Below are 11,784 nucleotides of genomic sequence, written 5' to 3' on the forward strand. Positions count from 1 at the left end.
TTGTTGGGAACTGTGGCTGGCAGGATGGAAATGTCTCCATCAGCAGAAATATTCCCCAGGGATCATGGGCTTTTGTAGCCACAAAGCCTGAACCCAAGCCTGCTGCCCCTGAGACGTGCCCCTTCCCCACCACCATGTCTTAGTGCTCTGCTCCCATGCGATCAGCCTTAGGGAGACACCCCGACACCTGGGCAGGTAAGCACCAGCTGTGGGTCAAAGCCCCCAGAGACTTTTAATAAGAACAAATAAGGATGCACAGTGTAGAAGTGGGAATAAATTTGACCAAACTCCAGGTGGTTTCTGCTGCCCATGGGTAAAGGGAGATGGCTCCCTGGTGCTCACAGCTCTCCCAGCTGCACAGACCTCTCCTCCCTCCTGGCTGCACCCAGCTGCATGGCAGGGACGGACTCTCCTGGCCCAGCGCTCAGGGACTGTTGTGCACCGAGCTCCGCTGTCACAGCCTTTGAGTCCTCACAGGGATGTGCCAGAGACACCTCTTCAACATCATCATAGCCCACGCTCCCTGGGGACAGGGATGAGGTGACTCCTTCAGCTCCAGTGACCCTGGCAGATCTCTGGGAGTACAGGCTGCCCCCTACAAGAACAAGGCAGGATGTTGAAGGTCGCCCCATGAGGTTCCCCTCATAGTCCGTACATCACCTTCCTCTTTTCCCCTCAGCAGTCCTGAGATGTTCAGCTCCTTCTCCCACCCCCAGTCTCTCCAAGGAAAACTCCCGCAGCAGGTTCCCCCTTGCCAGGGGGTTGGGCTCTCAGGAAGGCAGCGACTTGGGTGGGACCAGGGATAGCACCCCAGGAACCGGCAGTGCTAATTTTCCCTCTCACCTCCAGGTGCATCCTTGGGCCCTGCTCCCTCCTCTGGCACCCTGGTCATTTCCCACTCTCTTTGCCCAGGGGCAGCATCCTCCCCAGGGTCAGAAACCTCCCTGGCATCGTCATAGCCATCCACTGGGTCATCTCCTGGTAGGACAAGAACATCTGAAGGAGAGGGGAGCTGGTGACAGTGAGAAGGTATGTCCTGCAGAGCAGAGGACGGGAGGATGTGCAGGGACACAGGGCTCAGACACTGGTGTTGGCAGCACCACAGGAGACCCCCATGTCCTCCCCATCTCTGACAGTGACACCACTGTCCATCGCAGGTCTGCAGGGAGATCAACCCCTTCCTGCCTCCATTACCTGCTGCTGATCCCAGACCATCCTCCTCCTCACTGTAGCCAGGGTAGGGCTGCAGCTGGCTCAGGGACCCCTCTGAATAGGAGCCTGGAGAGATGCACAGTGGGTGTTATGGAGCGAGCCCCACTGACCTGGCTCGTGATCAGCACTGCTGGGGAAGTGGGACCCGCAGAGCTGGGGCTGCATGGGGAGAAGGGCTGCGAATTCACCCTGTTCCCCCTGGACAAACCCTGTCTCAAAGGTGCTCCCAGAGCTGCCCAAGGACAGCCCCTTCCCTCACTCCTCAGGTGTCACACGGGGTTCAGGGGCAGGAAGAAGGTCTATCCAGCTGGGACGGGCAAAGCTGGTTGGGAGAAAGCTCCTCTCCCAGGCCCAGGACCTGGCTGCTCTCCCCACAGACCACACGGTCCCAGCGCTGCAGGGCCTACAGGCTGGGGACCTTCAGGGAATCAGCCCTGGCTTGAGGCCAGAGGAAAGGGTCCTGCAGATGTGCCTCAGGGAGGACCCACACCCACCTGAGCCACCAAATCTCGCCTGCTTCTCCAGCGCTGGGCTGTAACTGATCTCCTCATACACGGCCTCAGGGAATGGCTCCTGAGCTCTCCTGGAGCCTGGGGACAGAGGCAGGGCTGGCACAGGGACAGGCAGAGGGGTGATGGGACCCCACTGTACTATCCCAAACCTGTTCCTTGGGACTGGTCCTAGAGCACAGCCCCACTGCACTGTCCAGGCATGGTTACCACATCCCCAGTGAGGGCAACATCCTCGTGGAGATTATCTGGGGCACTGTCACCCTCACATCATCCCTTCAGAGACAGCACTCATGCCCCTCTGGCTCCTGGCTCATGCCCCCCTTGTCTGACCCCAGAGCAGCTCCCATGTTTCTTCTCCAACTGGAGCTGCCGTCTATCTGCCCCAGGGGTCTATATCAGGGGCTCTGGCCTGCCAGGGGGTGAGCAGGTCTGGGCAGAGGGCCAGTCTGGGGGCCTGACACCACAGAGATGGACCCTGCTGCCCTGGGCCCCTCCTGTCGCCTCCTTTGCCCCAGAGCCCCCTCCAGAACTACCCAGAGCACTACCAGCCTTGGCCATCTCCCCTAGGCTCACATCTCCCCCACCCCACTCTGACGTTTCTCTCCTCACCCATCACTAGCTCTCCCTGCCCCGGGTTCTCTCCACCTCTTGCTGCTGGTGCCCCACGGTTGGGCAGCCAATGGGAAGGTGCATGGGCCACTTGGCAGCACACAGACTCATCCCCCAGCTCTGCTCGTGCCCTTCACTGACATCCCACAGCACCCCACAGCCCTTCCAGGAGGTATCTCCCCCTGGGACCACTGCAGAAGGACCCACCTCTGCGCCCAGCCCTGGCACTTAACACTTGCCCGGCCAGGAGGGCCAGGAGCAGACAGAGAAGGGCTCCCAGGATGATGCAGATGATGGTGGGCAATGAGACTCTCCCGCTGCTGGTCGAACGGTCCCGCGTGGGATCTGCATGGGCAAGGATATGGAAGGGGCAGCACCAGGCCTGGGAGAGGTGGGGACAGCACCAGTTTTGCCCCCCATCACACAAGACAGCAGAGGGTGGATGGCCCCAGGGGTGAGTGACGGGGAAGCTTCTACCCTACTCAGTAAATTACAAACCTCTCTGACCCCCCTCCTCCACCCAAGTACCTTCTTCTGGGAGTTTCACACCCCAGCAAGCAGCCCCTTCCATCCAGCTGAGTCACAGCCTGGCCCCAGGGATACCCAGCCCTGGGGAGAGGACAAGTTACCTGCTCGGGGTGGGGATGCTGCTGTCCTGGGTGTAGCTGCGGAGAAGGAAAAGGAGAGCTGGGCTGAGAGGGTGGGAGTGCGGGTACCAGGGAGCCTCCTCCCCAACACACTCTGTGTGTGTCTGTAGATGCCCCTGACACATCCCACCCAAATTGTTCCTCCTGTAGTGCTAGAAAGGGAGCCTGGGACAGGGCCCAGGGCCCCTGCTCTGGGCGGCAGGCAGGATGGCACAGGTAGCCCAGGGGGTAGCCCTGGGGCTGCAGAGCCCCACAGGCAGTGGCCAAAGGACATCCAGTCCCGCCAAGGTTGCTCCCCACCTGTAACCAGGCTCCCGCACTCTGCGGAAATGTTCTTGCTCTTGGGAAGTCAAGGGACATGGCAGGACCAAGTGGGTGAAAAATCTTCCCCAGCCCCCTGCCAATAGCCAAGCAAAGGGTGCCAGCCCTGCCACTCACCTGAGCAGCACACGGCAGCATCTTCTTTGTGCTGGCAAGCACCGCTGTCCCCGGGCCGGGCCCAGCAATCCTGGAGAGACCGCTCCGTCCCCCGGCATTCCACCTGCTCCAGCCAGATGGGGCCTTGCCCCATCCCAAGTGCAGCCTCATGCAGGGCAGACACCGCGGGGCCACAGCCCAGCTGCCTACATGCCACCTCAGCATCCTGCATGTCCCACAAGTCGTCACACACTGTCCCCCAGGAGCCATGGTGCCAGACCTCCACTCTGCCTGAGCAGCCATCCTCACCTCCCACGGCACGAATCTTCTCCCTGTCTGGAGAAGGCAAAGACCTCCCATGGCACTGAGACTGCAGGCAGAGCCCTGCCAGACAAGAAGGGTGCACAGAGGAGCAGCTCCCTACCTGTGCAGCTCGTGCTGTTGGGGCATGGGGCTAATGGGTCTGGGAACATTTCCGGGTGTCCCCCTGAAGAAGGAAACACTGTGGTGAAGGGGGTAGCTCAGGGGATCATGCAAAAGAGAGCAGGGCTGAGCTCTGCTTGCGCCTCCCTGTGACACCTTGGTCATGGCAGGAACTGAACCCTGGTCATTCAGGGGACATGTGCAGGATTGTGGAGGGACCCCGAGTGCTCAGCCCCAAAAGGTCCCTGGTTCACAGAGCAGCAGGAGGGTGTCCATGGAGGGGCGGCTTCTCTGAACACTGTTTGGTCTCTTCTGAGACCTCACCTGGAGATGCCTCTGCCTCCCCTGGGCACTGCTGGCAACTTGGGTGGCAACTGCTGCAGGATGTGTGGGCTCTGAGAGCTGCGGTCATATTTGTGCCTCCAGCAGCAGAAGGGTCTGACATGGGAAGGAAAAGCCCCTCCAAGCTCTTTCTCTGTGTTTGGCCATGCCCAGTGGGGAGCAGGAGCTGGGGTGACGCTGACGCCCGAGTGGCTCAGAGTTACCATTGCAGGTGATGTGGGTCTCATCTCGCAGGTCATCGCACGACTGTGGGTCCCAGGGAGCGGACGGACACTGCCAGAAGGAGCTGTTTCTCTCCCCACATTGCACCTTATCCAGCCATGCAGGGCCAGACACCCTGCCATAGGGCAGGCGTGTTTCCAGGGATCCTTCATCCCCACAGCCCAGCTCCCTGCACGCCAGCGACACCGTCTTGAGAGTCATCGAGTTGGAGCAGACACTCCCCCACGTCCCGTTGTAGAAAACCTGCAGGCGCCCGGAGCAGCCGTCACTGTTCTCCAGCCTCAGGGCCACAAACTCTGGGAGGAAAGGCACCAAGGGGGAACAGGCTGGTGTGGGGCTGTGGGAGCCAGAACACCTCTGCCCTCCCCAGGCCCTCCGGCAGGGGTAAGGCCAGCAAGTGCCCCTTGCACCCAGGGGCAGAGAAAAGTCCCTCATGGACAGACACCCCTGCCCTCCCCTCTAACCCTTGGGGAGGGCTGAGCTTCCCTGGGACCACCAGTGGGACTGAGGGCACCCGTGCATTGGTGTCTGCAGGATAGGCTTGGGCAGGGGCTCAGAGGCACCCAGGGACAGCCTCGACTGTGCCCAGCTCTCCCCACATCCAGGCCTCCCTGAGGACCAGGCTCCCACCACAGCTCCCAGCACAGACCTGAGCAGATGACACCTGCGTCCTCTTTGTGCCTGCAGTCGTGCTGCCCCCAGGCCTGGGCAGGGCATTCCCAGAGAGCAGCTTCGGCCCCGGAGCAGTTCACGCCATCCAGCCAGATCTGACCAGAGCCTGCCCCGAACCGAGCGGAGCCAACCGCCTCCACCGCCCCTCCGCAGCCCAGCTGGTGGCAAACGACAGCAGCATCAGACAGGTCCCAGCCATCATCGCAGACTGTCCCCCAGCTGCCCTGGTAGTAGATCTCCACTCTCCCAGCACAGCGCCCAGCCTGATTCACCAGCCGGACCTGCCGGCTCCCTGCAGTGGGGAGAAACCCAGTTGATGCCAGAGGCCAGCTGCCCACCCAGCCCATCATCTGGAGGGCCCGTGCAGCGCCACTCACCCCAGCAAATGACTCCCACGTCCTCCACAACCCCTGCCGCCAGTGCACTCTCGGGCAGGGAGCTGTTGCAGAGGGTCAGGCTGGCCTCGTGCCCTGTGCACCGGACCCCTCGCAGCCCCACGGGACCCGTCCCTCGCTCAGGCTTTGGGGGGTTGAAGGCTGTCTCTGCCTCTCCACACCGCAGCTGCCGGCACACCACACTGGCCTCCTGCATGTCCCACTCGTCATCCAGGACTCTGCCCCACGTCCCGTGCTGGAAGACCTCCACTCGCCCATCGCACCGGCTCCCTCCGCCCACCAGCCGCAGGGATGCAAAGCCAGATGAGCCTGGGGAGAGCAGAGATGCCACAGCCATTGGCAGCACCAGGGAGCATGGACTCTGTCAGGGAGCAGGGCGAGCAGTCCTCAGCTCTCCCACATCATAGCGGCCTGTCTGAGCAGGAAAAGCCCTCCAGATGGCTCCTGGGGAAGGCAGCGTCTCTCCAGGGGGAAATTCAGCCTGGTGCTGCCACAGGGTCCCCTGCTTTGGGTGGCCGTGTCACACACAAAGGGCAAATGCAGTTAATGCAGCATTTTCCTGGCACTCACCTGAGCAAATGACAGCAGCGTTGTTCCCATGGGAGCACGGCGAGGCCCCCAGGGCACTCACTGGGCACTGTCTCAGGTGGGCTTCAGTCCCGTCACAGTGGAATGAGTCTCTCCAGACAGGGCCAGTCTCCCTCCCAAAACGCTCTCCTCCAGGAATGGACTCAGCAAACCCGCAGTTGAGTTGACGACAGAGAACGTGGGCATCCATGAGATCCCAGCGGGAGGCACAGAGGGTCCCCCAGGTCCCCAGAACCTGGACCTCCACCCTCCCGGCACACGCCGTGCTGCCATTCACCAGCCTGAACCCTGTGTACTCTGGGGACAGAGGAGGAGGAGAGAGGCTGGATTGGTGCTATTGTAACCTCAGTAGCTGGAGGAGAGGCCAGAGGGACAGCATGCCTTTCTTCTCCTTCTGCACCAGTTTCATGGTGCAGACAATTCCCATCACCCCTCCTGTCCTCATGCCCAGCCCAGTAAGGTTCTTGCTCCTTTCCCTGACCCCTGGCACAGCCCCAGCGTTCAACACCCTTCCCTGAGTCCTTACGTGTGCAGATGACAACAGCGCTGTTCGCATGGGTGCAAGGATGGTCCCTGGGGGGCCCTCTGGGGCAGGAGGTGAGGGATTCATTCCCCACACACTGCAGCTCTCCGTCCCAGGTGGGACTGACCCCTTCTCCAAAGTGAGCTGCCCCAGGGATGGGCAGGGCTGTGCCGCACTGCAACTCCCTGCAGACCACGTCAGCAGCTTTGGGACCAAAGTGTGAAGCACAGACGCTTTTCCACTGGTCCCCATCACGGATCTCCACACGCCCTGAGCAGTGGCTCTTCCCTTCCACCAGTCGGACAGCTTCTGGAAAAAAAATCAAAGCAACTGGGAGTTCCCGGAGCCCTCTGGCAGTTACATGCCCACATCCTGCATCATGTCCAAGTAAGTTGTGACCAAATCGCGCATTGCACATCCCAGAGGAAACTGTTGGGGCAGTGCTGGTGACACAAGCACATCCATGTCCCCCAGCACCCCTCTCTACCCCATCACAGCCCTCAGGGGTATGTACCTATCACAGACCTGTAGCAGACCCTGCAGACCATGTCGGCGGCTTTGGGACCAAAGTGTGAATCACAGACAACAGTTTTCCAAGGGTCCCCATCGTGGATCACTACACGTCCTTAGCAGGGGCTATTCCCTCTGACCAGTCAGAGTGATCCTGGAGCAGCCAAAGACCCCTCAGCATTCCCACAGCCCTCTGGCAGTCCCCTGACCACATCCCACCTGATCACCGAGGTGGTCAAAGGCAAAAGGCCCCTTGACCACCCCAGCTGCTCTCCGGGGGTGCTGATGGCACAAACACAGCAGAGCTCCCCTGCCGCTCCTCAGAAATCAGCACAGCACTTGTGGGCTTGCTTCTCTCCTGAACCCACAGCCACAGGCACCGCTCAGACAAACTGCTGCTGTCCCACAGAGCCTGGGCTGCCCAGCAGTGGTCCCTGGGCACTTCAGCACCTGCAGTGCTTGTGGTCCAGGGAAATGGGCCCAGTCACTCTTGGCTGCTGCAGCCTTCTCTGCCCCACTGAGCTCAGGGCCATGCCTGAGAAAGCCCTTGGTGCTGCCAGAAATGCATCTCATTCCCAGGGGGTTCTTGGGCTGTTGGGGTGCTGCTGGTGAATGGGATATGTCACCGGGCAAAAGTACGGTGAGGCCGTACCTGCGGCCAGTTTTCGTGTCAGCGCCCCACTCCAGCACCTGCCTGGGAAAGAGGTCTTCAGCCATGGCCAGAGTATGCTGGGTATGCATGTCCCTGGCCAACAGCTGGGCAGAAGGCAGGAGAGTGAGCAGAAGAGCAGCCCTGGGCTTATAGGAGCTTCCAGTGCAAGGGCAGGCACAGAGGAGAGCCAGTCAGTGCTGGCAAATCCCCTGTGGCACAGGGCAGCCAGGGGCTGGGGCAGGCAGGAGAGGCTAGGCAGCATGGCAGCACTGCCGGATGGGGCTGTGTCCCTGTGAGCAGGCTCTCACGGGGTGAACCTGGGAGAGGAACAAGGTGCCACGTGCCACCCTGCTCCTCTGCCCAAGCCCAGCGCTTCTCCCTCTCCAAACTGCTTTTCTTCAGCCAAGGGACTCATGTCTGCCAGGGGACACAACTCAAGAGACCCTGACCATCTCGTGCCCTTCCCCAGGACTGTGGGTGACCACATGAGTCACTCTTGGTGCCTCTGGCATGGGGGACCTGGCCCTCGCACTGCCAGACAGGTCCTAGGTGAGCAGAAGGAGAAAGGTGGGAAGCAACAGACACTGCAGGGCAGGGTGGGGGATTCATCTGAGACACCTCAGGGGCCAGGCAGGGTACAGGCACTTTTGGGCAGGTTCCCACTAAGCTTTCCCCAGGCACCAGGGACACCAGAAGTGACAGTCCCCACTCGGCAGTGCGACCGGCCACATTGGGCAGTGCTCCGGTGCCTGCTTGTTGCTCCTTGAGGACACAGCCAGGTCCCTTCCACCGTCCCAGCCCCAGAAGTGGGGAATAGGGTGTCCCCTTACCTGAACACATCACTCTAGTGTCACTAGCATGATTACAGCTATTTTCACCCCATCCTCTGTGTGTGCAGTCAGACAGAGCAGATTCGGTGCTGTTACAGCCACCTTCATTCATCCAAATGGGGCCAGATCCTGGCCCAAAGTGTCTGTATTGAGGAGCTCCAACAGCAGAGCCACAGCCCAGCTGTTTACAAACCACTGCAGCATTGTGCATGTCCCAGTAGTCACCGCACACGGTCCCCCACTTGCCCTGCTGTTTCACCTCCACTCTCTCAGCACGTTTGCCGTCATCCGCCAGCCTCACCTCTGCAGCCCCTTCAAACACTGACGTAGGACCAGTCAGGACAGCACTGAGCCCATGCACTGCGGGTCTGGTGGAACTCCTGCCCAGGCAGAGTTCGAGGTACCAGGGTGGGAGCCCACTCCCCTCCAGGGTGTCCTCAGGGCAGTGCAGGGGTCCCTTCCATCCCCATGGGCTGCGCAAGGCTGGAGCTGCCCAGCTCTGGCCCTGCTGGGTCACTTGTGGCCCCACAGACCTTGGCACCTGCTTCCATCCCAACGGTCACCCCAGCCCCTGCCCTCGACCCTTACCCACCCAGGATACCCTCTCCTCCCCAGCCCAGCACCCTGAGAAGAGACTTGCCCCTGCCAGGGCTCCCCCAAACACATACTTCAGCTGCTCCATGGGGTCCCCAGCTTCCCTGGACCCCAGCCTGCCCTGGGCCCCTCCCAACTCATCCTCCACCCTCAGGTCTTTCTGTGTCCCCTGTGGAGACCCTCAGTGTTCCCAGTGAGCCCTCCCAGCCCATGCCCCCTCCTTGTCCTTGGGCATCAGCCCAGCCCTGCCCTTGTCCAGGATCCCCCAGGAAGGGCACCTCTCTGCCAGCCTGTGGGAACAGACACCCCAGTCCCCTTGACTCCACAGGCACAACCTACCCCATCTCAGGCTGGGACTCACCCTGACCCCAGGGCCACATTCCCTCCCAGGTACCCCTGAGGCTGGCTGTGCCCTGGGATCACAGAGCAAAGAGGCACCAGTTGAGCCACCACCAGCTCACAGGGCACAGTGCTGGCAGAGCAAAGGCCCCAGGAAGGGTGCCCAAGGACGACATGTCCATGGACACATCCACACACCAACGGCCATAAACACGGGAGCTCTGGAAACAGAAATGCCCTTCTCCCCTCCAGAGGGACACAGGGGCAATGAACCTGGGCACCTTCTGCCCCTTGTCACTTCGGCATGTGGGAAGAAGCCCCATTTCCAGAGGGATCCCTGTGGTGCTCTATGGTCCCAGGTCTGTGGGATAAGGGAGCAGGCATCTACCCGGCACAGCTGCACCCAGGGGAACATCCTGAACCTTTCTGCAGCGTGCACCAAATTCTTGAGGATGGAACAGAAGGAGGACACTGGCTTCTGTGTGTGTTCCTGCATCACTGGAGACTGCAGACAAGCCCATCACCCCTCCTGTCCTCACGCCCAGCCCAGCACGGTCCTTGCTCCTTTCCCTGACCCCTGGCACAGCCCCAGCATTCAACACCCCTCCCTGAGTCCTTACGTGTGCAGATGACAACGGCGCTGTTCGCATGGGTGCAAGGCTGGTCCCTGGGGGGCCCTCTGGGGCAGGAGGCGAGGAGGGATTCATTCCCCACACACTGCAGCTCTCCATCCCAGGTGGGACTGACCCCTTCTCCAAAGTGAGCTGCCCCAGGGATGGGCAGGGCTGTGCCGCACTGCAACTCCCTGCAGACCACGTCAGCAGCTTTGGGACCAAAGTGTGAAGCACAGACACTTTTCCACTGGTCCCCATCACGGATCTTCACACGTCCTAAGCAGCGGCTCTTCCCTTCCACCAGCCACACGAATCCTGGGAAAAACAAAGCAACTGGGAGTTCCCGGAGCCCTCTGGCAGTTACGTGCCCACATCCTGCATCATGTCCAAGTAAGTTGTGACCAAATCGCGCATTGCACATCCCAGAGGAAACTGTTGGGGCAGTGCTGGTGACACAAGCACATCCATGTCCCCCAGCACCCCTCTCTACCCCATCACAGCCCTCAGGGGTATGTACCTATCGCAGACCCGCAGCAGACCCTGCAGACCATGTCGGCGGCTTTGGGACCAGACCCACAGCAACAGATACTATTCAGGCAAACTACTCCCACACAAGGAGCCCTGCACTGCCTGGCATGGCTCCCCCCAGCACCGCAGAGCTGTGTGCAGTTCAGGTGCAGGAGAACTTGCCCAGACTCTACTGACTGCTGCAGCCTGCTCAGTGCAGGGCTCAGGGCCAGGCAGAGCTGCCATCTCGAAGACAAACGGACAGGCTAGCACAGGGATGGAGGATGCATCTGCAGCCCAGGACATGGACGGAGAGGGGGCTGAGACACTGTGGCAGGTTAGTTCACCCCCAGGGTGGGCTCCCACTGGGCTTTCCCCAGGGATCAGGGACACCATTAGTGACAGTTCCAGCATGGCAGTGCAACCGCCTACACCGGGTGCTGCTCCCACATCCACTTGTTTCTCTTTGGGGGCACAGACATGTCTCTTCCCCCACTCCAGCCTCAAAGGTGTGGAACAGGCTGACCCCTTACCTGAACACGTCACTCCGGCCTCCTCACCATCAACACAGTTGTGTTCACCCCAGCCTCTGTGTGTGCAGTCGGACAGGGCAGACTCTGTGCCGTTACAGCCAACATCATCCAACCAAATGGGGCCAGATCCTCGCCCAAAATAGCCTTGCAAGTGAGCTTCGACAGCCGAGCCACAGTCCAACTGCTTACAAACCACTGCAGCATCGTCCATGCCCCAGTAGTCATCACATACGGTTCCCCACTGGCCCTGGTGTTTCACCTCCACTCTCCCAGCACAGCGTCCACTGCCATCCTCCAGCCTCACTTCCACAGCCCCTTCAAACACTGACACGGGACCCATCAGGAGAGCGCTGAGCCCCAGTACTGCAGGTCTGCCCTCCCATGCCCACGCCAAGTCAGAGGCACTAGGGTGTCAGGCCTTTCCCATACACGGCTTGCTGGGGCCCCTTGTCTTCCCACAGGCTGCACAGGGTTGGGGATTCCAGCTCCAGCTCTGGCCCTGCTGGGCCATTCACTGTCCCACAGCCTTTGGCACCTCTTTCCACGCTAACAGCCCCTGCACCTTTGCCTATGCCCACCTGCACAAAGTGCCCAGCCCTGCACAGGGTATCCACTCCTCCCCAGCCCACCCTACACAGCCCTG

General features: G+C 60.8%; 1 protein-coding gene across 1 annotated transcript; it reads right to left on the minus strand.

Annotated features, from left to right (window-relative positions):
* Positions 1 to 338: 338 nt before the first annotated feature.
* On the minus strand, positions 339 to 11,481 carry LOC137676998 (scavenger receptor cysteine-rich type 1 protein M130-like). Its single transcript, XM_068424190.1, has 16 exons — positions 11,142 to 11,481; positions 10,108 to 10,416; positions 8,555 to 8,875; positions 6,566 to 6,871; positions 6,022 to 6,336; positions 5,434 to 5,760; positions 5,034 to 5,348; positions 4,366 to 4,680; positions 3,822 to 3,884; positions 3,419 to 3,733; positions 2,963 to 2,998; positions 2,541 to 2,678; positions 1,707 to 1,802; positions 1,195 to 1,278; positions 844 to 996; positions 339 to 595 (listed from the first exon to the last, which is right to left on the minus strand). Exons 1-16 carry the CDS (start codon positions 11,479 to 11,481, stop codon positions 339 to 341), a joined length of 3,690 nt encoding a protein of 1,229 aa, XP_068280291.1.
* Positions 11,482 to 11,784: the final 303 nt, after the last annotated feature.

The sequence above is a fragment of the Nyctibius grandis genome (genome assembly GCF_013368605.1).
Source record: "Nyctibius grandis isolate bNycGra1 chromosome 34 unlocalized genomic scaffold, bNycGra1.pri SUPER_34_unloc_1, whole genome shotgun sequence".
In the NCBI taxonomy this organism is placed as follows: domain Eukaryota; kingdom Metazoa; phylum Chordata; class Aves; order Nyctibiiformes; family Nyctibiidae; genus Nyctibius; species Nyctibius grandis.